This window comes from Frankliniella occidentalis, unplaced genomic scaffold, assembly GCF_000697945.3.
Source record: "Frankliniella occidentalis isolate FOCC.00 unplaced genomic scaffold, Focc_3.1 Scaffold78, whole genome shotgun sequence".
Lineage (NCBI taxonomy): Eukaryota > Metazoa > Arthropoda > Insecta > Thysanoptera > Thripidae > Frankliniella > Frankliniella occidentalis.
Genome location: NW_026267208.1, coordinates 735,917 through 761,378, shown reverse-complemented (window position 1 = coordinate 761,378; position 25,462 = coordinate 735,917). Strand labels below are relative to the sequence as shown.

Sequence of the window (25,462 nt, the reverse complement as noted above, 5' to 3'; positions counted from 1 at the left end):
GGCGTACGTGTTTTCACTCATGTTTTAGCACTTGTGAACAAAAATTATAAATATGTATTCTAATTCTGGATATGTATTTTCCCAGGTGAGACTTATTTAATTTTTACCAATTTCTGCATGATATCCTCGCAACCCTAACCTCTGTTATATTTGTTTCCAACAGGTGGCTGGGTTAAAAGGGCTCATGAACCATGGTTCGACCTGTTACATGAATGGAGTACTGCAGTGTTTGATGGGCAGTGATGATTTTATTGCTTCATTAGCGAGTACTAATAAATCTGGGCCTGTGTCCTCTGCACTTTCAAGAACCCTGTTGTCGTTAAAATCTGAGGGAGAGGCTGAGGATATATCAGATTTGGTGGTGAGTTCTAACTCTTGTTTTGTTTGTGGTCAATTAAATTTTTCAAATGCTAATTTGGGACTTCTCTTTAAGTATATTATTGCTCAACACTGGGAGTTTTATCGGCCCAACATGCAAATGGATTGTGAGGAGTTCCTTACGTTTCTTATTTCTACCCTTCACAAGGAGATGAAAGTGGGTACTTTAGTTTCGATACATGTGTATATCCCAGTTCCAATCATTCTTGTGGTTGCCAATGTGATCTGTTTTCTTCCAGACTGAAACTACTACCTTGGATGTGGTGCATACGGGGGACATGCTGGAGGACTGTGTCAATGTGTGGACTTCTCTTAACACCTCGATTATGTCAAGCCTTTTGTACATCCAAACTGTGACAACAGTATCATGTTCTAAGTGTCACTGCTCTTATGGAGAGTATTCAGATGTCAACAGTCACTTATCCGTGGAGCTGCCAAGCAACATCACATCCCTCAAACTTGAGGTAAGATTTTATGAAGCACTGCTTAGGGGTCCCTATTATCGATAATGAGAGTGAGAAGTTTCAACATGGATTAACTTATTTATACTCAGGACTGCTTACTGTCATTCACCGAAGAGACGGACCAGGCTAAGGCAAAATGCAGCAGCTGTTCAGGTGTTGGATTGAAACACAAACTAACATTAGGGAGATTACCACCAATATTAGTCATACACTTAAAGAGGTATGTTATCTATTTAAATAATGTTTCACTTGCTGTCCATTTACCATGCATTATTTTACAGTGTGCCTAGAAATGTTTTTTGCTTTATTTGCTTCTCTTGCTTTATGCACCATTTACTTTGCACACTGTCATAGATTCAAACGACACTACAGTGGTAGTTTTATTAAAAATGGGGAAGAGGTACTGATTCCTGAGTGCTTAGAGTTAGCTCCTTACACTGTAGACCTGCTTCAGAGTAACAGTTCTTACAGTTTGTTTGGAATGACAAACCACCATGGCACGTTCATGCACAATGGCCATTATACTGCCGTATGCCACAGAGGAGACCGGTAAACAAGATAAAAAATTATTTTGATTTATTTTCTGTTTTTGCTTATAAAAAGGGTGGCCACAGGTTTTAATGTTGATAAGCAATCAATCAACCTTTTGTCACAGTTCTCATGCAGCTACCTATACTTAAGGTATTTTAATAGCAGCTCAGATAATTTGAAAATTTGTGGCCAACCACTAAAAGTAATTTAATTATTGAAAGTAGTAATTATCAAGCCATGAGGATCAGTCCTCATGTAGAATGCTTACACTCCTTTTCTAACATTTTTGCTAGGTGGTACCGTTTTGATGACACCAAAGTCTCAAACACTACAACTAGGCAGCTGGGCAGAGCCAGTGACTCTGCTTACTTGGTGTGGTACCGCTTAAAAAAGGACATAGTTGGTGACCTTCCACTTGACTCTGATATAACTGACAAAACTACAACCACTGAATTAATAAATAATCTATCTCCATGCAATCCAGTATGCATTTGCATTGTGATTACATACTTGAACTCTTGAAGGTACCATTACTAAAATATGTTTCACTTATTACAATTTTTTAGGACCAACACTTTTTAGATTTTGACATTGAAAGTGAAGTAGATATGTTTGCCATGACTGATGAAGAGTCCGACACAGGAAGTGACGATAAAGTGTTCTCAATGAGAATTTTAACTGATGACGATAAATTGTTCTCAAAAACAATTTTAAGTGATGACGAAAATAATAATTTGTTCGATCCTGCCACAGGCATCAGTAATTTAACTGTAAGTACACCTTCACTGTCTGCCTTTTCTTGGTGTCATAATTGTTAATTATGTTGTTTAATGAAAATATATCTATTCTGATTCTGAACTTACAGATCCAAGCAACACCTCAGCCTCAGCTTTCAAATCCCAGCCAGGTCTCTTCGGTCTCTTCCCAGCAGCAGTGTGACCACCCACCATATGACTTGGATGTTATGGATCCGCAGCTTTCTGAGGGTGAGGTTACAGGGGCAAAAATTAAGGAAGATGAACTTGAAAAAAAGGACAATAAAAGCCTTATGAGGTGGCTTCATTGTCGGAGACTTCCTACTCGGGGAAATAAGGCAAAGCTAATAGAAAGGTTTGTAATTTTTGAAATTAACTAAAATGCAGTACATTTTTCTATATTTAAGCAACTTGTTTACTTATTTAGGATAATGCACCACGTGAAGAATGATAAAGGAGGGAAAATCTACCAAGGGGTTGATGGTGGTAAATGGTATGAAAGGAAAAGGAAGAAGCTGATAGCACAGGTTAATATATCCACTTGTTACAATCAATGGCTCAAAAAATAATGTTTCCTTCTTTAAATACCATATGAAATTTTATTTTATGCAGGCTCATCAATCTAACCAGAACGCTCTGCCTATGATGCCCGTTGGAAACAAAGTTTTTCAGCCGTTCCCCAGCGTGCACATACCAAACAAATATTCATCAGCCAAGGCCAGAGATTACCTAGACCTTATACCTAATATCAGATTCTCGTATGTGGGTGGTGTTGAAAGTGAAGATGGAGATGGAGATGAGCAGGTGGTGGTGGACTTCTCCCAACCAACACAGCAAGATAGGAAAAATATTTTTGTGGATGGGACGCTAAAAAGAGCAAACCAATTCATAGACAGTGGCAGAGTTCTGGGGATTACTGACTGCATAAGAAACTTGCATTACTTTGTTAAGGCAGATGTTCGAGCATCATATGTGGCAGACACCTATAAGGTGTCTGTAATGATATCCAAAAATCATGGAAATGTATGCTTTGCAGAATGCACATGTAAGGCGAGAGCACTTGCAAGGTGCTGCCACATAATGGCTGTTCTGCTGCTCATTGGTCGTCATGTTGAATCAAAAGGACACGAAGGTAAGTTCACATAAGTTTAATCAAATAAAATCCAATATTTTCAATATTGACAAATAATAATTAAAAGTATCATAGACAGTAAAATCAATCTATCAATCATACACATATTTTAAAAACTTTGAACATAAATACATAAGTATTTACAATCTGAAAACTATGGAGTGAAATTAGTTTGCATTATCTTCTGGATTATCATCTTTTATGAAAGGTTGCTGGAAATTCACAAGATAAGCACATACCCTTACTAGATCACTTGCAATTGGTAGCATTGAATTGGGAATAATATACCTAATTAAACGAAATTGTTTAATGAGGCCTATAAATGTTTCCACATGAATTCTTGAAACAGCAATAGCTCTGTTCAGTATCAGCTCCCTAGCAGTAAAATGTGTTCTCTGATCAAGAAAGGCAGGGATGAGGAGGTTTACTTCTCTCTCGTCACAGAGGTCCTCACAATCAAAGCCCCGGTCAGCCATCATGGCATCTTCAGGCTGTAGACGGTCCATAAGGCCACTTTGTATTAATAACTGCCTGTCTGAAATGCTGCCCTCATAACCTTCACTTAAAAAAGACAGGCCACCAAAACAAGAAATCACAACTAGAAATTTAATTGTATTTGCAGCCTTGTAAGAAGAGTAGGTATTATTTTGCTGCTGAAAATGTTTAGGCTGTTGAATCTTAAAGTGAGTGGAGTCAATGATGACCCTGAGGTTTGGAAACTTTTCATAGCATCTTGGCTTGAGTGGATTCTGGGCTGCAGCTGATGTTAACATGAGGTCGTCCAATTTTTTAAATTGTAGACTCATAAACCTTGTCCATATGTAACAGATTCTTGATGCATGATATTTGCTTATATTGAAAAGAACCTTAAGGTCCCTCACTGGAATACCTCTCCGTAATCTCAATAGAGTGAGAAATAGTTTATCTTGGGCAGTTAACTTCCAATTGAAGGGCTCCCTTTCAGGAGTCTTAGCATCGTACTCGTACTTGAGCTTGTTGCATACCTCATCTCCCCCTAAAAACTGGTATATCATTTCAAATACTTCCTGTGAAATACCAGTATAAAATCTAAAGTCCACCTCTTTCATTTTCTTGCACTTGGCGTAGCAGAGGAACCCCCTATCACACTGAATACCAATTGATCTGAAGGTTCTCTCCTGTAACAAAGTAAAAAAAGTACCATAAGTACATAAAACTAACACTTGAAATTTTTGTTTGCAGCTGTCACTTGTACGGGGAGACTGTGCTACTGGCTAGCACCGGGCTCAGCAACACACAGACAGCCAGGTGTTGTTCGTGAAAAAAATGAATATTACAAGAAGAGTGCCAATTTCAAAAGGAGAGCATACTTTGACCCCCGCCCAACTGTCCAGCAACTAGATTGTGACCCGGAAAGAGTCTCAGAACTGCGTAGTGCCCTGAGTGGAATGGCGACCAAATTACTGTGGCATTACCAGCTTCTCGAAAGCCCCATCATACCTGAGTCGTACCCTGATGTTGTTTGTACATATCAAATTGCTGAGATGTGCAGTCATCTCATCTGGAACCTCAACAGTGTGAGAGATCTATCTACAAACAGACCAATTCACCTAGTCAAAACTGCAGGACAGTCTGGTAGTAAATTTTGGCATTCAGAAAGATCTGTGCGCCTTACTGCTTCTGTGGCTAAAAATGTTTTGGGACTGTCTTCTGACAAGACTAGATTGAAATTTTTGAGGAAGCATGTGTGGGGCCTTGACCCATTCAGAAATGAAGCCATGGAACGAGGGAGTCAACTGGAAGACCCAGCCAGGAAAGCGTATACCCTCCATCTTAAAGAAAATAATGTGGACATTGACATTCTAGAAAGTGGAACTTGGGTCAATCCAGCTTTTCCTCAATTATCATGCAGCCCTGATGGCCTTATTGTTGACACAAACGGCATCACTCGACTGTTGGAAATAAAGTGCCCTGCTGTCCTCACAGAGATGGATCCAAACGAATTTGAGAAACTGCCCAAAAAACAGTTGTCTAACTTTTGCATAAGAAGAAATAAACAAACTGCTCAGCTAGAACTTAAACCCACTGACAAGTGGTACTATCAGGTGCAAATGTCTCTCTCAATCATGCAACTAGAATGGTGTGACTTTGTGATATACTCAACAGTGAAAGAGAAACCAAAATTTATGTGCATTAAAGTGCAGTACGATGAAGAATTTTGGAGAGAGAAGAGGGAACGCCTAGTCAACATTCACCGAGAGTGGCTTGTTCCAGAACATTTCCTTGCAAACACTGTTTTCAATCGGGTCCCAACTAGATTGATGTATGCACCATTTCATGAGGACCACTCTGACGATTTCTTTCTGTTTGAGGCACACGCCACTGATGAAGACCAGAGCTCTCTAAAAGAAACTGAGGATGCTTTTCTTATTCGTTACCGTTCAAGATCACAGAAGTTACTATTGAAAATCTGTAACACTTAATTGTGTGACATTTTTAAACTAATTGTCAGTATTTTATTTATGTTAATTAATCAAGACTGATTTTAGTTATGTGTATGTGCACTGTAAATTTTATCTCACACCTGACTTTACCAAAGGTTTAGCCAAATTTCTTATATTTACAAAACTGTAACACTTTTTAAAAATGACTTATGTATCCATACATAATTAATAATTGCCACAATTAAAAAGGAAATGTTTAAAAGAACTAATTTCATTGTGAATTTTAATTTATTTCCTGATTGACTTAAGTAGTTTTCTTCTCTTACCTGGAAAGTTACATTGGGCTGTGGGAAACCAGAAGGGGATGGAGCACCTCTTTCACTTGCACTGGGTGTTGTAGGTAAAGTGGTGCTATTATCTTGGCTTGGAAAATAATTTAGGAAAAGTTGCCTGGAGGTGGTGCTACAATCTTGGCTTACTTGTGAGCTATAACATCTACTCTTCACTTCATCATCAAGATTATTGTTCTCATCAGAAAAATCTACTGAAGTATTATGAGAGGGCGAAACAAGATGAGCTACACCCAAGTCATCACAGAGCTCAGAATAAGTTTCCTGCTCCTGGGTGGCTGCTGCATCCTGGTAAAGGGAGGCACAAAGATGACACTCAGCCACTCTATCTCATGTCACCAACATTCTAAAAGATTAACAACCTACCATCATATTATGCAAGATTTTACGAGCAGATCCTCTTGCATGGGACCCTCGCAGCCTCCACAACTGCTTCTTTGGGGAATAGTTGCAATTCTTGGGAATAGGTTTTGAGACATTGGTCTGAGGGGGAAATGGGACAGTGAAGTAATTAGTCACTGATAGTCTACAATCAATACATACATATTATACTAGTTTATACAACTTACAAGCAACAGTAATGCCTCCATAGCCAATTTGGATGACGGTGTCAAATCAGCCACCCGCCTGTTTTTGACGGGTGGAGATTGTGTTCTTGTGCTTGGAGTTAGAATTCTTTTCCTGACATTTAATTCGTCATTGAACTCACTCTCTTGGATGAGGTCTTCCTCAGCAATGTCAAACTGAAAGACGCAGCATTTTTATTATGGAATTAAATGTAAAGAACATCATAAATGAATCATAGACAAGTACATGTTCTACTTACATCACACTCTTCAACATATTCAACAGGACCATTTTCTCTCCCGTTTAGAAAGTGGCAGGAACACATGAAGCAGTTGAATGCAGTTACTCGTTTAGGTGTTAAGTGATCAACAGCGCCTAAGTGCAACCACTGAGCTGTACGGATCCGATCTTTGGGTAGAGAATAGAATTTGCAGCGTCTTCCCATAGCTTTGTTGTCGACTTCATTGTGATCACAATTCTTGTAGTGACACTTCCTTCCTCTCCCCATGGTGAAAACCTAAATGACAAACATGGGGCCATGTAATACAGTTGCCAACAACTAAAAATAACATTCATGAATGCCTGCAACACTTACCGATGACGACTAAAACATAAATTAATGACCTACAGTAAAATTCTTGAAAAAATCAACGTAGATTTCACAAACAGCCATAGGCCAGGACCCTTAGCCAAACTCGCGCGCTGCCCGACACTCCAAAATCTCTCTATTACATATATTTCCGCTAAATTTCGGACCAAATAAACTCTCCCAACGTAAAGAGCGTGAAAAATTAGTTAAGGAGGAAAAAACCGCATCGAAAACAACGCTAAATAAGTACAACACGAGCGAAAGTCCTCAACCGGCGCACCAGCGACCCGAGCGCTCTAGCGGCAGAGTGCGGAGAGTGCTTCTGCTTTGTTTTGGGTCGGCGCTACGCCACGCCACCGCGCCGCCATCTTCTTCTTTTCTTCTTCATACCAAGTGACTCGCTCATTCGTCGTTTGCTTATGCTAAATTTTTGTGTTATCAACATATAAGTATTTTTGTGGGAATGTAATCTGAAGAATTTCCAGCCATGATAAATGACAATAATAATGAGTCCTGTCAAACTGTCTAACGAGTCTTAACTTGAAAATACAAAATTTTAATTAGAGTTACAAAAAAACACATAAAAATGGGTGCCATCTGTCGTAGCCAGATCTCCAGGCTATGTCATACTTCACCCTTATCCTCCCTATAGGCAGTCCTCTGAACTCTGTATAACGTAACGCCTCAGCAGTAGGCAAACCAGACGACACACATGACGTTGTGGCTGCCTACTGCGCGGGCTCGCCGTGCTCCAGTCGTTGGATGTGAAGGTGTGCAACCCGCACCTTGCCCGCAGGCATGACCAATGAAATAATTGGCTAGTAATAGCTAATATTCATTATTTCCGTTAAATAGTTTTTGTTTTCTAATTTTGAAAACAAAACAAAAACAGTGTGGCTAGTGGCTAGTGCTGGTTTAAGTGTATCGTTGAATTTCTCGTAATGTCAATAGTCTCATAGCCTCTTTCGGAGTCTTCAGTTCACACTTTCACATTCGCAATGATGAACTCGTGATTCACATTCGCATGCATTTTGTAAACAGAGACGATGGAAACAGTCGGGTCGGGTTTCAAGGCGGACTGTTGAAAACTTGTTCCTGTTTTGACAAAGACGCAGAATTTCAAGTTTTTCAACTCAAGGTTTTTTGATTGCTCTTTTCTTCTGTTCGTTGCATACGTCTGCTAAGGTTTCCCTACAAATAATTGAATTCTTCGGTCCAACTCTCAAACGCCGCTTTCCTTATCCCTTAAGGTTTAGCGCTGGCTGGGGAATTTGTTAATTACAAGGTCCAAAACCCGGTATTTGTCACGATTCAGCCTGTTTCCCAGTCTATCCTTTACTAGTGACAACATTTTGAACCCTATTTAGTCGGTTTTATGAAGGGCACATAACCTCACTCTTTCTGCCACATTTTCCTTGACCAGTTTTCCCGATGATTGTCGTTTGCGCGTTAAATTTGAGTATATCAAACCTGTAGCATATTTAATGCCTATTCTAAGATGTTTTTGCACCTGTCAATGCGTATTTAAATTTGATTGGTTGTCTCTTGGTCATTCCCTAATTTTTGATCTGTACATTTTTAAATATCTCTTTTAGCTGCACCCTCATCATGTTGAGAAATATGATCAACAATATAGAAGTGTCTGTGCCCAATGATACTAATCAAAACGATGACATGCTTGATGATTCATTCGATCCTATGCGAGATGATTGGGAGAACATCAACATCAACTCGTATGAGCATGGTCCAGGTGCCAACTTGGATGTAAATTTGCAATGTCCAAGACACAGGTCAGTCTCTACAGTTGTCTTCCTACTTTCTTTGTATAATCAGTGTTCTTTTAACTGGTTCTTCTACTTCTAGGGATAAAAATAATCAAGTTGTATACAAGATAATGGTCAATAGAATTCCTCCTGGCCTTACACGGGTAATTCTTACTTTTATAGAGATAAGCGGCATGTACCAAAACTACCTGTCTTTCCAATCTTATCATTATCTTTTTCAATCTTTTTTACTGCCTTGCAGGTTGGTTTAGAAAATCTCTTTCTAAACTTTGGGACACCCAATGTGTTAAAATGCCAGGAACAAGCTTCTGACAAATTAAACTTTGCCCTTATATCATATAACACCTTGGCGTAAGCTTAGTTTAAATTACAAATCTTGCAGTATCCCTATCTGACTAAATGTGTAATGCCCTGTATTCCTTCTCTTCTTTCAGAGAGGCGATAAGAGCAATAAGGTTTTTTGACACAACTACATTATTTAATCAAATGAAAGTGGGTTTTGCACGTAGTGATGAGGAAAATGTAAGGATACAAAGAAAGCGTCAAGAGGAGGAAAGACAGTTTGCCAATATGGTACAGCAGAGAAACAATAATTATCAACCAGCCCTGCGGCAAGATAGATCTCCAGGAAAAACAAATCGTCCACTTTTAAGGTAAAATATGGGCAAGTATTCTTTGGTTTATGAAAAATATTTTTTATTGACATCTGTTTTGGTTTTAGAATGCTTGGCCGTGGCTTTAACCGCGGTAGGTTTATTTTGAAAGCTACCAAGGAAGCATCTGATAGGAAGGCAGGGCTTCAAAATTGTGCCTGGTCGAATGGGGTTCCTGACTTCAGAGATTCCTCTGGAATGTTGTATGATCCTAAGTCATATAGATACAATACCACCAATAAAGTTTTGCAGAGTATTGTTGTCACTGCAGGAGGAAATTCACTCCGTAAGGTTGCAATGGGTCGTGGATTTGTTCCTCCTGAGTAAGTTATTTCTCTATAGCTTTGATGTATTTCAAGAATTTTTGAAACTGCTCACTTTATTTCCTGGAGCTCATACATATGTGTAATTTCAGAAATTCGACTGTTGACTTAAACCATGACAAGCCTGTAAGTTATCATTAGAGCATAAAATTTCCTCCTTCTTTACCAACATACTCACTGTCCCACTTTTTTTCTTTTTTTCCTCTCTTAAAAGTTATTTGGAGTTATTGGAACTGATATTCAGGTACCCATACAGCCTTGTGTTGCTTGTGGAGCAGAAACACCCCAAAAATGTTCGCAGTGTGGAGCTCCATATTGCTCAGTTCAATGTCAGAAGGTTGATTTTCGAAGGCACAGGCCTATGTGTACTCCCAAAGAGTAAGTATCATCAGTTTGTTAGTCCACTTGCTTTTTTGCATTATTCTTATCTTACAGTTATGATACTGGTGCATGATATGATAACCAATAAGTTTGTTGTCTTTTATTTAGATCCATTGACATTATTCTTGAACCAAATCTTCAAAACACTGTGAGGTCGGCCCCTCTATGTCAAAACAACAACCCAGTTGAGGCTTCAACAACAATCAACACCCAACGATTTTGGTAATCCTCAACATAAATTATAAGTTTTGGTTTTACATAATGTTGCATTCCTCATATAACCTCTGTACATCATTTAGATACTCTAAAAGTGCTAATCTCAATAATCCTCATCAATCATCTAGCGATCTATACAATAATTTAGTTGTAATCACAATTATTTGCTCAACTGCAAATTCCAGAAAATTAATTTAATTTTGATAACCTATATGTAGTTAACTCTGGCACAAACTTGACCAGCCATTTTATAAATTTATATGTGGCACAAACTATTGATATATCGTTGAAAAGTTTAAACCGTGTTGGAGAGTCTTGTTAATTGGAGCAAACGAAGTGTGATTCCTTAGAAATGGTTTCAAATACCATTTTCTGTCATTCTTTTTCTTAATGTCTACATCATATCATAATCAAGAGTACCATTGATTATCATAATAATAATTTTGCACATGGCTTTGAAGTTTATACTCTTTTGACAAGAAGTCTGAAATTAACCCTGTTTTTTGCATTCCTATTCTTCTCTCTTGAACAGGGGGAAACCAGAGAAGAATGTTCTGAGTTTACTCCAAACTGGAACTGATTCTATATTTTCTATCAACTCCACATCAGATGGAAAATACCATGGCACGCTTAGCTGTGGTCCTATTTTTGAATTTGCCCAGAACCTTTTTGTAGATTTACCTGATGAAATGAAAAAGTCTTTTTACAATTCACTACTGTGGTAAATATAATGATTTATCTCTTTATTTCCATTTGTACCACTCTAAAACTAGTAGCAATACGGTCTTATTTATACTTTATGTGTCTTTGTAAAATTTTAGGCCATCAATGGGTATGCTTGTGGCAGTACGCTTTGAGGACTCAATATGGCGTGGATACATAATTAACATTCCGTGTTTGGGATCATCAACCAAATACACAGTAGCTCTCTGTGATTATGGTAAAATCGTAACAGTTGACATATCAGATCTTTTGTCACTGCCGTCTTCCTATCACACTTTGCCTGAATTGGCTGTCACTTGTGAAGTAGTCCAAGCAGTTGCTCTAGTGAGTTCCAATATTTGACATTTTATTTAGCTCTTCATTGTGTCTGTTTCTTTGTTGACTGACCATAATTGTTCTTTATCCTATTTGTAGAAAGATAATTTGGACTTACATATCGTAAGCTCCTGTAATAGTGGGGCAACTGCCAAAATCATGGGTGAAAATAAATCAGAAATTGGTATTGTATCTTTGTCGCCATGGCTGCCGTCTTGTGGCGACGATCTTATCCCAGTTTCAATTGAACCGCCTTGTATGGTAGTTGTCACTGCCTATCATAATCAGGGGACAATCTATGTACGACCCTTAGGCAAGAATATTCAAGAACAACTTTTCACTCTGATGCAAAAGGTGGCAACTATAAATGTAACAAGTAAGCATGACTTAATTAACCATTAAGTCTGTCAAATATTGGTGTAAGGGAACCATGCTCAACTCAAGGTGTAAATTTTGGGCAAAAGTTAAATCGAAGAATACTTTTGGTTATTTTCATTTTTCATTTAGGCCAGCCTATCCAAAGACCACCATACAAAGGAGAAATGGTTGCTTGCCGATACAAGAAGGATGGCAACTTCTATCGTGCCATTGTATCTGAGGCTGCATCAACAAATGAGTATTCAGTTTTTTTTGTGGATTTTGGAAATGTAGATGTTGCATCTGCACTAGATATGAAACCCATATCCCAAGAATTAAAAAATGTAAGTGCTGTATTTTACAATCTAATACATGCAATATTACCTGTATTTTGCTCAATCTATCTGCAAGTTTATTTTCTTTTTTGTAGCATCCATGCATGGTAATGCCTGTCAGCCTCAAAGGTGTAAAGCAGGGTCCCCTTTCTGAGGATGCAATTCAGTTGTTAAATCGAATTTCATTAAAGGAGCAGCAGTTTAGGCTGGTAGGAACATGATTTATTTTCTTGACAGTGTTACTATTTCTGTAATGTTCAAAGAGCGCTAATTAATTTTAATATTTCCTTAATTTAGGAGTGCCCAAATACATCTGTAGAAGGGGTAGAGCTATATTACCCAGACAATAAAAGTCTGAACCACCAACTAAATGAGCTTCTAATGCCTGAATGGGAATTGCAAATGAAGAAGGGAGCTGAACCCCACAGTAAGTTTGACCTTCTACAAAAACAAAAAATTTATCTTTGACTTCATCATTGATCAATTTACTAATTTTTTATATTTTTCCCACTTCTTCTCTAGAAGGAGAAGTTTTCTTAATTGATGGGGTGCCTGTTCTGCCTTTACTGAAAGATGGGCAGAGAAAGGGCACAACCAATGTTGTTGTGGCAAATATAATTTTTGATGGGCGGATTGCTGTATGTCCCATTGACAGCCCCGAGGTCGAGCATGTGCTGCAGACCCTCGCATTTCAAATTAATGAGTTCTGTGAATCAACAGATCCTAATATGTGCTACAACCCACGTATACATGAAGTGTGTTTTGCTAAATATAAAGGCAAGGGTATTTTTGATGTGAATCATATCTCCTGTTTTACTTTGAGCTTAGCACTAATTTCTTATTGTTTTTCAATCTAGATGGGTTGTGGTATCGTGCCGTCAATTATGAGACAAAGACTCAAACACAGAGCTGCCAAGTGTTCTTCATAGACTATGGTAATTCTGAGGATGTAGAATTTAAAGACATCCGGCGCATGGTTCCCGATTTTGTGTCTATTCCAGCAATAATGTCAATGTGCTCTATAGATGGTAAGTAAATTTGATTCTATTTTATGTCTGTTTCTGAGAGGAAAGTTCAACCCTCAACAGTGCTTAGAAGATTGTACTTGAACTTGATCTTAATGAATGTGTCTTTCATGTGTTTAGGAACTCCAGATGATGTTACTTCAGAGACAGTGAAGAGGATTAGTGAATTGGTTTCTGTCAATCAAGTATACCAAGTGGATGTTCTGGAAACATTTGCCTCCGGGGACTATAAAATACACATACCAGAAATATCCAAACAGTTGATGTCTGAATTCCGTCGTTAATCTGCTGTATGTTGTTTTTATACTTAACCAATTAAGATGAACTACAGCTTCAATATTCAAATGTAACTATGAATCAATATTACTTTTTTTAGACATCCCTGAATTGATTCTGCATGTAAGACAATTGCATACAAATTATGCCTATGTTCAAATTTTCTATTTTTATTGTTATGAGACTGATCAAAAGGAAATCAAAGATAATTTTTTTCTGACTACCTTAAAACACTCAGACCAATGTTTGTTTTGTTAACAGTATTTCTGAAATAAAAGATCTGATATTTGTAAATTTATTTAGATTGTGTAAAGAAAAGCACCTTGGGTCCTTCGGTCAGCACAGTTTAGCCAACGCTCGAAATCAACCGCCTTATTATCTCCGGGAGAGTGTTTAAACAACTTGTGGTTGGAGGCGTTGGATGCGACACCTCTTCTGCTGGTGCTTAGCAGGTGGGCCGTCTCGTTGGGCGCGCGAGCCCTGCGGATTTGCCTATGTTTCCTCTGCAAGGCTTAGTATTCCCGACAAGAGATGTTGAGTGCAGCCACAACTACGTAGCTACAAACAGGGGCGTAAGTCGAAGCCGTGCCTGGTAGCAGTCATGAGTTATGTTCAACTTGCTGTAGTTGGAGATAAATTCTTTGTACCCATGGAGTACAAATGAATCTAAAATATCCAATGGTAAAATAGAACTCAAAGGTACGAAAAGAATTGAATTAACCAACCACCCACTTGTAGTACAGTAATAAGACAGTTTTCCCAACATGAGAGGAATCATCTTTGAGTTGGTAGTTTGCATGAAGTTATTTGCAAGGGCCGAGGCAAGGGCTCTCCAATTTCTGTGGAAGTGTGCACTCTCACTAGGGTGTATTGAAAACAGGGTTTTCTTCCGCGCGGATTCAGCGGGGTGCGGAAAAGTGGACATTTGGGTCGTAGAACACAATGCAAAAAATCGCAACTCGATCGGACAATATTTACTATCCCCGCAACGCAAGCACAATTTCGGAAATTCACATAAGAAAACCAAAATCGAAAAGTAGGAAAAATCAAAAACCAAGTTCACCCCCTTAGTAAACACGCCATTTTACGACCTAAAGGCGAAAATTTCGTCCGTTTGGACGTAGCTCTTTTACTTTTCGAGATATTGGCCGATTTAAGCCAATTTAAGCCTTTAAAAAAAATATGCCCCAAAAATGGCTTAAATCGGCCAATATCTCGAAAACTAAAAGAGCTACGTCCAAACGGACGAAATTTTCGCCTTTAGGTCGTAAAATGGCGTGTTTACTAAGGGGGTGAACTTGGTTTTTGATTTTTCCTACTTTTCGATTTTGGTTTTCTTATGTGAATTTCCGAAATTGTGCTTGCGTTGCGGGGATAGTAAATATTGTCCGATCGAGTTGCGATTTTTTGCATTGTGTTCTACGACCCAAATGTCCACTTTTCCGCACCCCGCCGAATCCGCGCGGAAGAAAACCGTTTTCAATACACCCTAACTCTCACATCAAATTTAAAAAGTCATTTTGGAAAAACTTTCAATATTATTTATTTAAGCATATAACAGTTATAAAATCCGAAAGTAATAACAAGATCACAGTACAGGGCATTCTTAACAACTTTTCTTCATTTCGCATCTCTCCACGATTACTAAGGCTATTCCCTTAGGAGCATGTAGACAGCTTTACATCTCATCTTCATCACTAAACAGGCATGTCCTCTCCGTTACGTACACCTTTAAACTATCCTTTATGGGATAAAATAACCCCAGTGGATACCAGTCTTGATCCTGATGCCGCCCTGACGTTAGCCAGTTTACAGTCAGCGCCTGGTGGCCAAGGCAGAGCCTCTGAAGGCGATGTCCGACGCCTCCCAGCTGCCCTTGAAGGAGGCCTGCAGCAGCACGGTCTCGGTGGCCCGTGCTCCCCCGCTGACAGCCACGACATGCTGGTGCTGGGCCGTGGTGAACGCGCTCAGCACGCCGTGGAGAGGCACCGCAGCAGAGGTGCGGCGCACGAAGCCGGACACGCCCCGGTACAGGAACACGACGAGACTGTCCGTGGGGCAGGTCGTGGACACGTACAGCGCCAGCTCGTCGCTCGGGAGCTTGGCGAACTGCAGCGCGTGAGGGCCCTCTACCGCGACGCTCACCCAATGCGTCCAGCGGCCGGTGTCGTGGTCGAACCTGCTGATGTGCACCATGCCCTCGTGGGGCGCGTCCTGGACGTGACCCGAGGCAGAGGCCAAATACTGGACGCCGCGGTGCTCCACGGCGGCCACGGCGGTGGCGTTGACGACGCCCAGAGTCTGCAGAAGCTGGAACTTGTCGGCTTCCCACCGCCACACGTAGACTGCGCCCTCTGACTCCTCGCTCACACCGGAGGCGACGAAGACATGCGGGACGCCTCGGACCGTCAACGACGCGGCCTGGGGAGGTACAGACAAACGGTTTATCAATCCAACTATATGCAGCACCAGAGCGGAAAGCAAAACAACCGTTGCACTCACGTGTGTCGGCCTGGAGACTGGCAGAGCGTGATTCACAACGTCATCTCGACCGGCGCCCAGACACTGCACCGAACAGAACCCGGTCGCCGTGCCAACCCCGGGGGAGCCGCGGATGAGGCAAGACATGTCGCCCACCATGGTGACGGACACCCAGGCGCTGGCGAGAGCATCCTGCAGCAGCTTGGCGTGCCCGAGAAGGCCGTCGCGCATCAGGCCGATCACCGACCCGTGATGCACCCCGGAGCGCTCGTCCGTCTCCCAGTACATGGCGTTGTGGCCGGCGTAGCGCGCGGGTGCGATCAGACGGACAGTGGCCGGCAGCGAGACGTAGTGCAGCGCTGCGGGGAAGTGCCAATGCATTACACTGTATTTACACAACAACCTGGGAGCGTGATTGGAGTCGCAACTTACTCGGGTGGTTGACGAGCATTCCAGCGTCGGCTTTCCAGCTGTAGAAGTGCACCTCCAGATTGCCGCCCGGAACAGTCTCCTTCACCATGGCGATGGCGTAGGCCTCGTCGTCCACCTCGCCTGGAGCACCCGCAGCCTTGCCCAGGGGCACAATGGCGCGAACGTTGGAGCGGAACATGGCAGCAGCGTGGTAGTAGTTGAGGTAGTAGCCCTGGGCTGCAACACGAGCAAGGGGCGGGTTTAGTCGGGCGGGGGTTGGAGCGAGGCGGGGGTTGGAGCGAGGCGGGGGTTGGAGCGAGGCGGGGAGGGCGAGGGAGCCAAAGTAGTACCTTTGAGGCTGCGCTGGACGTGCTCGGCGGTGCGCAGCAGGGCGTCGTGCTTCTCGGTGTACAGGTTCAGGCCTGGCGGGTTGAGAGCCTCTTCGATGAGCCCAGACACGTTGACGCCCTGGAAGAGACGGTCCAGCTGGACGCTCTGGGCGCGCAGTGGGCGGTCGATCACCAGCGGGGTGACGATGTCCACGTCCGACGTCTTGTACGCCTGGTTGTTGAGCAGCTCGGTCATGTCCACGTCGTTCACTCGGCCGACGACGCCGAGCTGCTTGACGCGCAGCCCGAGCCCCTGCAGCGGTGCGGGTCGGAAAGTCTTGGCGCCCTGGATGAGCTGGTCGGAGTGACGAAGCAACAGGTGCTGCGCGTCGACGCGCACGCCGGCAACAAGGCCGTTGACACTGAAAGGAACGAAAACGATGAACTCATTGGCGACCACCAGAAGAGACGAAGAGGGGAGAAAAGACTCACATCATGTCGCCGGCCACATGGGGATGAAGCAGCGTCTTTGCCCCCTCGATCGTGTAGTCGCCCGTGACGCACACGGCACCGCTCTTCCAAGCGTTCAAATCCACGCCCTGCACGCGCACGCCCTGCTGCAGTCCGAGGTCGGTCACACGCAGGCCGCGCACACTCTTGGCTCCCGTAATCTTGTTGTGGTCCATGGCCCTAGAGGAGGAACACAAACTGTCAGCCAGAGCAGAGCAGGAGAGCCGCCGTCCAAGTCAGGATCCGTCACTTACTCTTGGAGCTCCTTGTTGAGAACGACGTCCTTGTCGAGGTTCAGGCCGCTGACGGTGCCGTTGAGCTCCAAGTTACCCGAGGCCGTGACGACGCCGAACTGCATGTGGGCTGTAATGTCCTGGTCCGGGCCGTCCAGCAGGACGGCGTTGGTGAATTCGCCGAGGTTGATGACGAGCTTGTCGTCGCCGTAACCCACTTCCAGCAGACCACCGACCTCCACGGGGGCGGTGGGCGAGGAGGTGAGCTTCCCGTCCACCACCACGCCGCCGTCCACGTTCAGCTTGGTCGTGACGGTGCCGTCTTTGGTCAGGCTCAAGTAGCGCTCCGCGACCGCATCCAAGTTGACCCCGTCGATGCGTTCCTAAATAAGGTGAAGTTAGAATAGTTGGTGCACACTACACTCCCCTGCCGCCCGCCGTGGCGCGCATAGGCTGTCCCGCGGCACACGCCTGCCCGGCGGGCCTGCCTACCGCACCGCTCGCAGGGGCTCCCGCCGCGCACCCACCTTGACGCTGACTGCCGATTGGAAGTGCAAGTCGCCAAACTCCATCTCGGCCATGATGCGCGCAGGCTTGTCCCGCAGCCAGGCGTTTTCCATCAGCTTCTTCATACTCAGGCCGTTGATGTCGTGCTGCACCAAGGGCTCCTGGTCCATCAGCAGGTCGCCTGCAACACACGGCACAGTCAGGCACTCGTCGCGCGCTACGCGTCACGCCACTCGGGCTCGAGTACTCACCCTCCACGGCGAGATGTTGCTGCTGGTTGACGCTCGTGGGCGGCGGGTTGGCGAACGCACAGAGGTCCTTGAATTTCTCCCCCGACAGCGTGCCCTCCAAGGAGAGGCCCTGCGCCTCGAGGCCACCGGCGAACACCAAACGGCTCCGCACCTCCTGACTGAGCGCCCCGCGAGCAAGCAGCGCGTCGGCCAGGTCCACCCCGTCCACCGCACCGGCCGTGACGGGGCCGCGAGCGACCAAACCGCCCTCTGCAACCATACAGGAGTGACAGCAAGCTCGACTGTGTGCGGGAGACAGGGAAGGGGTTTGGGCCATGCTTACCGAACGAGACGGAGCCCAGGACTAGATTGGGGTCATCAATGCGAGCAACACTTTCGGCAAGGCGCGAGATGTCCACGTTGTTGACCTTGCCGGCGCGGACGCCAGCGCTGGCCAACACATTGCCGTGGATGGTCTGCGGTCCCCATAGAGTCTGGTCGCCGTCGAGCTCCAGCCAAGGTGCCGACCACTCCGCGTCAGTCATCCGGTCCAGCGTACCTGAAGGAACGACAACGTCACTGTAAAAACTGAAAGACTGGCAAATCAACGACAAAGTAAAGGACTCACCAATGAAAGTAAGATGAGCAACGGAAAGGGGCTGGTTAAGGGTGATGCCGCTAGGGAACTCGAAAACCTTCTCGGTCTCCTCGGGGTGCTTCGGCCGTGGCACGATGCCTGGTAGGTTTCCTCCCGTCGTAGCTGGGTCTACGTGGAGACTGTCTGCGTGCACGGTCTAGGAAAGGCAAACTCATGAGAAGCGTTGAACGAGTAAGTTGGTGACTGGTCGGTGGTCACCATGTGGTACGTAACGCACACCGAGCGCGCGCAGCACCCCAGGACCCACCTGAGCGAAGGTCTTGGGCCCGTCGATGACGGTCACCTCCCTGCTATCTTCAAAGACGGAATCCTTCAAAACGGTGCCGATGTTGACGCCGCCCAAGGTGCCATCAACAGCCAATTTCTTGACCGAAAGCGCGCCTTCCACCACCACGTCCTTGTCGATCCGGACGATTCCGTCGCGAGGTGCCTTCTGCGCGCGCTGCGCCCAGACGTCCTGCCACGACAACCCACCCAACATGGTCTGGTTGCTCCACGCCGCGGTCGTCTTCACGAACGGGAATTTCTTCAAGCCGTGAATCACTTGGTCACCCGTGGTCCGCAGCGACGTCACCGCCAAGTCGACCAGGTTCACGCCGTTCACTTCACCGTTCAGCACGGTCTTGTCGGTCACCGTAAGGCCGCCGTGGAACGAGACTGGCTGGGAGAGGTGCACCTCGATGTCCGGGCGGTCCTCTATCCAGGTCGAGGTTGGCACGCCGTTCAGGTTCTTCACTTCCAAGTTGGACTTCACCTCCAGATCCTTGATAACCACGTTGGGTGGGAGCGGACTGTCTAGATGCACGGCGTCCCTCAACACGTTTAAGAGAGTCAATCCCGACCCAGGGTCCACCACGTCCGTCGCATACACATTGCCACCAAGTATGTCAGATCGACCAGTAATCTGCAAACGAAAAAATTGTTTAGACGTGAGCACTTTTGCTTTTGAATGCGCACAATTTGCTCCACTGAGCGCCACTTGCCGTCACGTCGCCTGTGATAACCCTATCCTCCTGGATGACAGTAACCAGGTCCTCCTCCTCGGCGGGCAGGACGAGCCCGAGGACACGGCCGTGGATGCGCCCTTCTTCCGTGACGGTCATCCTCTGCAACTTCTTGGAGCCCGTGACGCTCTGCGCGCTGCCACCCGGGCCGTTCGTCAGCAGCAAGTCCAGGGAGCCGTCCTTTGCCACGTCGACGCCCACAAGCCGGTTGTACACCTGCGAAAAAGACGCGCACCAAGGAGTCGCAAACAGACCCAAAGCTCCCCCTGCGCTGCGTACGACGAACTCTAACAAACCTGCATCGTGTCCGCCTCGATGGGCCGCGTGAACTGCAAAGACCCGGAGACTGCCTCCAAGTCCTTGTCGATGCGAGCTACGTCTTCGATGCGGGACCCAGCAGCCGTGCGAGCTGACTTCACCTTGAGTCGCTCAAAGGAATGTTCACCTGCAAGCGGAGTGGATCAGGCGGCTGGTACTTCAAGGGGGTGCGGAACTGTCGGGCGGCGGACTCACCTGTGAGCACCTGGTCTCCACGGGTGCGCAACGCGTGCTGACTCACTCTCCTGATGTCCACGTCCCCAAAAAGGCCTGCCACATGGATGTCATTGACAGCCAGCGCCTGCAGGAAGCTGTCGCCGGCCTCTACGTCGGCATGGGGTGGAGTAGGCTGCGATACGTCCAAGCGCATGCCATTGACGTGCCCGTGAAGGATCAGCTTGTTCACCTGCCACTGCGTACTGGCGATGCCTAGCGGGGGAGCAACGAATACACAGTCAGGACAGTGCAGAAGGACAAGCAATGAGTGGACAAGTAGGCTGGCTTCATGATGAACTTACCCGATAGTCTTTGATCGCCGTCCTTGATGACGACGTTGTCGGGGTTGAAGCGCACGCCGTCGATGCTACCGCTCACGTTCAGCGCCCTCCGGATCACCAGCTCATCCACATCTAGGATGCCCATGATCGTCTTCGTGTCGACCAGGTTTACCAGTGGCGCCTCCTCGCCCAGCACACGCCTGAAGCACAAGGAGGGGGCCGTCAGCTCCCGGGGCTCACTCAAGCGCGTCACTCCCCAGAGATCGTACTCACTTGCTGACGAGGCCGCCGGGGACGATCGCGCTGGCGAGGTGAAGGGTAGTCAGGTGCAGATCCTGGTCGGTCCGGACCGCCCTGTGCACCAGGTCCTCGGCGTCCTCGCCGTTGAGTAGTCGCACGCTGGCCTGTCCGAATCTGCAGCCTCCCGACGGGCACATCACGGTGGCGTTATCCAGAAAAACTTGAGCTGGGTAAGAAATGAAAAGTTTAATTTTTAAAATACTCTTTGGCATGTTTGATCCAGGGTGCCAGCGACCTTGCTAGCTGATTCCTGACCGTCGACAAAGTTGTTTTCGTTCTTCTTGAGCGCGCGCCTTATGGTGTCATCTGCCTGTTCAAGTTCCTTGGTCCTATGGTACAGGTCAGTCGCGAGGTCGTTCGCCTCTTTCACATACGCGGGGTCGATTACTTGCGTCTGAAAACGGAAATAATTTGAAAGGATTAGAGGCCGTCCACTTCGGAATCTTCCAGAAAGTACGACCGTTTTTGATCGTAATTATTATTTACATTTCGGGAGCTTAGCGCCTGCAAGACTCGTGGTAGGCCACCCCACAGTACTCGCATGCACTGCAGGCAAGATGTTGCCTACCCATACGGCGCTATGAGAGCTTGCCGAACTTGGCAGGTCCCTAACGAAGAATGTCGGAAGAACTTTCTAGATTATCCCTTATCACGTCACGCTGTTTTCGGCACATCGAGGAGAAATATAAAAGGGGACCATTAACACCCCACCGAGGGGTACAGATTTCCACCACCACAAAAATCCAAAATTACGCGGAAAAGAATTGAGAGCCAAATATCGCATATCTTGATGCGTATTCTCGTTCGATGCTTTAAACTATCTACGTAGGACACGTGAAAAAAGTTACGACCACAAAAGCTGACAAAAGCAACTAAAACTAAAAACTTGACATTTAAAAAAAATTGACAGTACATGCCCCAAAACACGAACTTAAAGATGGAAATAAAATACCTTAAAGTTTCTCGATATCGGGGCAAGCTAAACCAAGACCCTGGTCCTAAATTTGTGTCGTCTTGCTTCTACGATCCGTTCCTTGCGGTGAAAACTTTTTTAAAGCCCGAAAATGAGACCAAGTTCGCGCACTGCACCCCTCCTCCACGACGTCACGGTACGTCACACATGACCGCGACCCCCCTCTCCCCCTCAGCGCGTGACGTAACATGTGGACCAACCCTTAATAAGCAGGGAATCAAACATCGATCGCAACGGGACCGACACGAGGATAACTCACCGCGTTGACGGTCACAACCTTGATGGTGCTGTCCGACTCGAAGGTGACAGAGTTGATCTCCACCACGGGGCTGTCCCACTTGGGCGCGCTCCGCACCCTCTGCATCAGCGTGTCCACGGAGTAACCGTCGAGCTTCACCATCTCCCCTTCACACCAGCGGTGGAGCTCGAGGTACAGTTCGTCGAGTGGCGCGCTCAGCTCGAACCGCAGAGAGTACACGTTCACCTGCGCTCCGTCGTGCTGCTTGCTCGCAACCACTGCAATCACAACACCATAATAGTATTTGTACATATCTCAGGGATATTTCACGACATTTACTCCAACTATTCTAGGTAGTTATTTAACTTTCCGAAGGAACATGGACACACTGAAAAGGGTGCCCACACCCCATCGCTCAATAAACGCATCAATAAAGTAGCCAATTTCCAAACCACACGTTTTTAGGGGTCTCTCACCGGCGAGCATTTCCGACTCGAAGACGACGGCGCGTAGTGAGGTGACCGGACCAGTCGCTACTCGTTGCTGCTGGAACCTCCAGCCGTCGTACTGGTACGCCAGGATCCCGTGCGCGTCAGCTCCCAGCAGGACCGTCTCGCCCCGGGGGCCCTGGAAGGGTGTCCACAGCGAGGCCCCCGTCAGCCGGAAGCTCTGGAAGGGCACGAAGAAGCCCTCCGACCACTTGTACAGCACCGAGTTGGTATCCAAGTTCCGGACTTTGTCGGGTCCTGAAAACAGGGGAGATAAGGGTGAGAATTTACAGCCAAGTCGTACAGGTCGTACCCGTATCCAGAGTTCAGTATCCTTACCTTCATAAAATGCGTTGGCGATGACGAGGAAGTAGTCCTGACCCCGGGTGCGATTCATTGTGAAGAAGGCGACATCCACAGCGGCGTGAGTGCGGAGCCGCTGGTGCACCACGAACTGCCCCCTCACCATGTCGAAGCGATAGATTGTGGAGTCGATGTTTGTCTCGTCTGAAAGAAGAGAGATTATTTAAACTAGTCTCCTCATATTCCTCATAAAGTAGGCACAGCATGCATCACTCCCTTACACTGGTCATTGATGTGGTTGACGACAGCCAGGTACTGGTTGGAGCCGATGGTGAAGGCGGTCACGGCCTTGGCCCCGCTGGTGGGCAGGCGTTGTATGATATCAAGGTGCTCCCCGTACCATTTGTACACAAGCGTGTCGGCCGAAAACGAGAAGACGCCCGACGCGTTGGTGAACTCAGTGGTCACAGCAAGGTAGTGCGCGCCCGAATACTCCCTGCGGGCGATTACGATATTAACAAGGACGAGCAAACAAACTAGGACAAACAATTATTCACCCCACAAATAAGGAAAACAATCGGAGCAAAGTTAAACTTGTTGGATGGGTCGTACGGTACCAGAAGGCCAAGTCGCTGGGGAAGGTGGTCTCGAGTGTTTCGACGGCCACGAGAGTCCGGCCATTGAGAGACAAACGGTACAGGATGGACCCGCCCTGTGGCTTGTCGCGGTGCTGCGCCATCCTCTCGGACGCCACCAAGTACACCCAGCCCTCGATCTCCTGCACCGCCAGGGCCGACGCCCCGAACGCGGGGACGCGCGTTTGATACAGGAACCGATTGCCCTGCAAAGCATTGCAGAGGGGGTGAGCGCCAGTTCAGCAATCCGTGTTAAATAGAAGACTGTTAGAATGACCGTCCGAAAAAGAAGTGATTACTCATTGATTCGCTCACCATCAACTTGTACAAGACCAGGGCGTTCGCCAAAGAAGTCTGCGGGTGCTCGCCGTCCGCCTCGAGTGCAGCGGCATACCAAGCTTTGACGCCGGCCTCCACGCGCGGAAAGAGCACCAAGTCGTTGGGGAACTTGGCGGGGATCGTGAAGCGTTCCACTAGCGGCGTCCTGAGTAGGTAAACACCTGTGGACAGAGCCCGCCTCCAGTTCAACACGCCCACCTCACCCTCGTCGCTCGCGCTGAGAAGTGCGTTCGAAATACCTTGCGGGTCCTTGGTGAGCGCTGACAGACGGTCGGTGGGCAGGTGCCGCTTGCCACGGCCCGCGACCGCTCGCGGAGCATCGTCGGCGTCCTCGTCCGCACTCCCGGACGTGAGGGGCAGCGAGTTCATGCCGTGCGTCCGCTGGACGAGCGACAGGTACTCGGAGACGCGCCATGACCAGTCTTCGCCTGCGAGGACATGAACCTCGTGAGGGACTTATGGGCAGACGCACCGGAGGAGTCAAAGTGCCGTGCCGTTGTACTCACCCGCGTCGCTGATGGCGCTCACTTCGTCCGCGAGGAACGCCGTGTCCGCCAGGACGTAGCTCAGCGGCAGGCTGTTGGAGGACATCGTCGGCGACGCGGCAGCGAGCACCGCCAAAGAGGCGAGAGCCACCGCGGTCGCCAGGCTGGCGACGGGGACCTCCGTGCGCGGCATGACGTCGCCGTCTGGCCGGGCCTGCCGGTGAAGGAGTGGAACAGTCAATGAATACCCTGCCCGATCTCTACGCGCACAAGGACAACAAACGGCGCCCTCGCACCGCTCACCTGAGGAGGGAGGCAGGTGAAGTCAGCGTCGGTGGACGCCGGACGACTGACCCGCCAGAGCGCCGGCTGCTGACCACCTCGCCAAAGGCTGCGTCAGCGAACGGCACTCCGGCTGCGTCCACAGCGATGGGAGGGGGCGGGGCGGGGAGGAGTGTGCAGTGCACGGGGAAGCAAGGACAAGTAGAACACCTTTTCGTGTATGCTATCTTACAATAGACTGTCAATAGTGTACTTCGGCTATACGCTAAATGTATATGTTCGAGCTAAACTTCAACCGTTGTATCGTTTTGTACGAATTTGTGCACAGAAATGTATGATTTCGCACAGAGAACTGCATGAAAGAGCTCAAATTCTCGCTAAAATGAAATTCGTGCGAAAAAAAATACAATGACACTTTTAGTGTGTACCGGACCGGAGGAAGAAGAACGGCGGGTAAAATATTAGGGTTTATGATTGGCCCAGCCTTTACCCCCACTGCCCCGCGCGACGCGGATGTGGAAAGCCCTCCACCAATTACCATTGCACAAATTACTTTTTTCAAAGAAACAAGGGGGGGGGGGCATATATACTATCGCTGAGAGCAAACCGCAACCTCGAGGGGACAGGCGCGGTTCAAGGCCCTTCAGATTGGGGGGGGGGGGGG

At 46.6% G+C, this 25,462-nt stretch overlaps 5 protein-coding genes across 7 annotated transcripts; 3 read left to right on the top strand and 2 right to left on the bottom strand.

The window, feature by feature from the left end:
* The first annotated feature begins 52 nt into the window (after positions 1-52).
* Positions 53-887, top strand: LOC113216259 (putative ubiquitin carboxyl-terminal hydrolase 50). Its single transcript, XM_052268845.1, has 4 exons — positions 53-85; positions 164-361; positions 434-535; positions 618-887. The coding sequence occupies exons 1-4, from the start codon at positions 53-55 to the stop codon at positions 885-887; spliced, it is 603 nt and encodes a 200-aa protein (XP_052124805.1).
* Positions 706-6,045, top strand: LOC113214347 (uncharacterized). Of its 2 annotated transcripts, none has more exons than XM_052268849.1 (7): positions 706-842; positions 932-1,062; positions 1,940-2,143; positions 2,239-2,483; positions 2,556-2,655; positions 2,741-3,260; positions 4,482-6,039. In XM_052268849.1, exons 2-7 carry the CDS (start codon positions 979-981, stop codon positions 5,720-5,722), a joined length of 2,394 nt encoding a protein of 797 aa, XP_052124809.1. In that variant the 5' UTR covers positions 706-842; positions 932-978; the 3' UTR covers positions 5,723-6,039. The 2 variants fall into 2 exon arrangements, with proteins under 2 accessions (XP_052124809.1, XP_052124808.1); XM_052268848.1 differs by lacking the exons at positions 706-842; positions 932-1,062 and adding exons at positions 1,080-1,391; positions 1,667-1,856 and having other exon boundaries at positions 4,482-6,045.
* LOC113216260 (uncharacterized) lies at positions 3,262-7,567 on the bottom strand. Of its 2 annotated transcripts, XM_026436003.2 has the most exons (6): positions 7,196-7,567; positions 6,860-7,117; positions 6,603-6,776; positions 6,400-6,516; positions 6,010-6,321; positions 3,262-4,417 (listed from the first exon to the last, which is right to left on the bottom strand). In XM_026436003.2, exons 2-6 carry the CDS (start codon positions 7,106-7,108, stop codon positions 3,428-3,430), a joined length of 1,842 nt encoding a protein of 613 aa, XP_026291788.1. In that variant the 5' UTR covers positions 7,109-7,117; positions 7,196-7,567; the 3' UTR covers positions 3,262-3,427. The 2 variants fall into 2 exon arrangements, with proteins under 2 accessions (XP_026291788.1, XP_026291789.1); XM_026436004.2 differs by lacking the exon at positions 6,010-6,321 and having other exon boundaries at positions 7,196-7,566.
* A 790-nt stretch (positions 7,568-8,357) lies between these two features.
* LOC113203962 (uncharacterized) lies at positions 8,358-13,871 on the top strand. Its single transcript, XM_052268847.1, has 18 exons — positions 8,358-8,374; positions 8,785-8,979; positions 9,053-9,116; positions 9,215-9,324; positions 9,408-9,626; positions 9,695-9,949; positions 10,042-10,075; positions 10,164-10,327; positions 10,439-10,552; positions 11,079-11,267; positions 11,368-11,593; positions 11,684-11,960; positions 12,092-12,285; positions 12,372-12,485; positions 12,574-12,703; positions 12,799-13,053; positions 13,134-13,304; positions 13,422-13,871. Exons 2-18 carry the CDS (start codon positions 8,798-8,800, stop codon positions 13,583-13,585), a joined length of 2,862 nt encoding a protein of 953 aa, XP_052124807.1. The 5' UTR covers positions 8,358-8,374; positions 8,785-8,797; the 3' UTR covers positions 13,586-13,871.
* Positions 13,872-15,095: 1,224 nt separating this feature from the next.
* LOC113203634 (uncharacterized) lies at positions 15,096-24,941 on the bottom strand. Its single transcript, XM_026418418.2, has 26 exons — positions 24,820-24,941; positions 24,538-24,730; positions 24,271-24,459; positions 24,008-24,192; positions 23,675-23,898; positions 23,339-23,553; positions 23,094-23,261; positions 22,743-23,012; positions 22,288-22,544; positions 21,311-21,449; positions 21,029-21,221; positions 20,777-20,955; positions 20,454-20,687; positions 20,237-20,385; positions 19,920-20,156; positions 19,184-19,840; positions 18,907-19,072; positions 18,622-18,837; positions 18,300-18,548; positions 18,069-18,229; positions 17,563-17,924; positions 17,291-17,488; positions 16,820-17,220; positions 16,491-16,706; positions 16,080-16,417; positions 15,096-15,998 (listed from the first exon to the last, which is right to left on the bottom strand). The coding sequence occupies exons 2-26, from the start codon at positions 24,707-24,709 to the stop codon at positions 15,393-15,395; spliced, it is 6,381 nt and encodes a 2,126-aa protein (XP_026274203.2). The 5' UTR covers positions 24,710-24,730; positions 24,820-24,941; the 3' UTR covers positions 15,096-15,392.
* Between the last annotated feature and the right edge of the window lie 521 nt (positions 24,942-25,462).

Excerpts from the sequence above, each read along its gene's own strand:
- LOC113216259 (XM_052268845.1), top strand. The coding sequence starts at position 53 with ATGTATTCTAATTCTGGATATGTATTTTCCCAG. Across the intron at positions 86-163 it reads CTGGATATGTATTTTCCCAG|GTGGCTGGGTTAAAAGGGCT; the intron begins GTGAGACTTATT and ends TGTTTCCAACAG. Across the intron at positions 362-433 it reads AGGATATATCAGATTTGGTG|TATATTATTGCTCAACACTG; the intron begins GTGAGTTCTAAC and ends CTTCTCTTTAAG.
- LOC113216260 (XM_026436003.2), bottom strand. The coding sequence starts at position 7,108 with ATGGGGAGAGGAAGGAAGTGTCACTACAAGAATTGTGATCACAATGAA. Across the intron at positions 6,322-6,399 it reads AAATCTTGCATAATATGATG|GATGCAGCAGCCACCCAGGA; the intron begins GTAGGTTGTTAA and ends TCCCTTTACCAG. Across the intron at positions 4,418-6,009 it reads AGCCCAATGTAACTTTCCAG|GAGAGAACCTTCAGATCAAT; the intron begins GTAAGAGAAGAA and ends ACTTTGTTACAG.
- LOC113203962 (XM_052268847.1), top strand. The coding sequence starts at position 8,798 with ATGTTGAGAAATATGATCAACAATATAGAAGTGTCTGTGCCCAATGAT. Across the intron at positions 11,961-12,091 it reads GGCAACTATAAATGTAACAA|GCCAGCCTATCCAAAGACCA; the intron begins GTAAGCATGACT and ends TTTTTCATTTAG. Across the intron at positions 13,054-13,133 it reads GTGTTTTGCTAAATATAAAG|ATGGGTTGTGGTATCGTGCC; the intron begins GCAAGGGTATTT and ends TTTTCAATCTAG.
- LOC113214347 (XM_052268848.1), top strand. The coding sequence starts at position 1,108 with ATGCATTATTTTACAGTGTGCCTAGAAATGTTTTTTGCTTTATTTGCT. Across the intron at positions 1,392-1,666 it reads GTATGCCACAGAGGAGACCG|GTGGTACCGTTTTGATGACA; the intron begins GTAAACAAGATA and ends CATTTTTGCTAG. Across the intron at positions 3,261-4,481 it reads TGAATCAAAAGGACACGAAG|CTGTCACTTGTACGGGGAGA; the intron begins GTAAGTTCACAT and ends TTTTGTTTGCAG.
- LOC113203634 (XM_026418418.2), bottom strand. The coding sequence starts at position 24,709 with ATGCCGCGCACGGAGGTCCCCGTCGCCAGCCTGGCGACCGCGGTGGCT. Across the intron at positions 18,230-18,299 it reads GCAACATCTCGCCGTGGAGG|GCGACCTGCTGATGGACCAG; the intron begins GTGAGTACTCGA and ends CGTGTGTTGCAG. Across the intron at positions 17,925-18,068 it reads AATCGGCAGTCAGCGTCAAG|GAACGCATCGACGGGGTCAA; the intron begins GTGGGTGCGCGG and ends CACCTTATTTAG.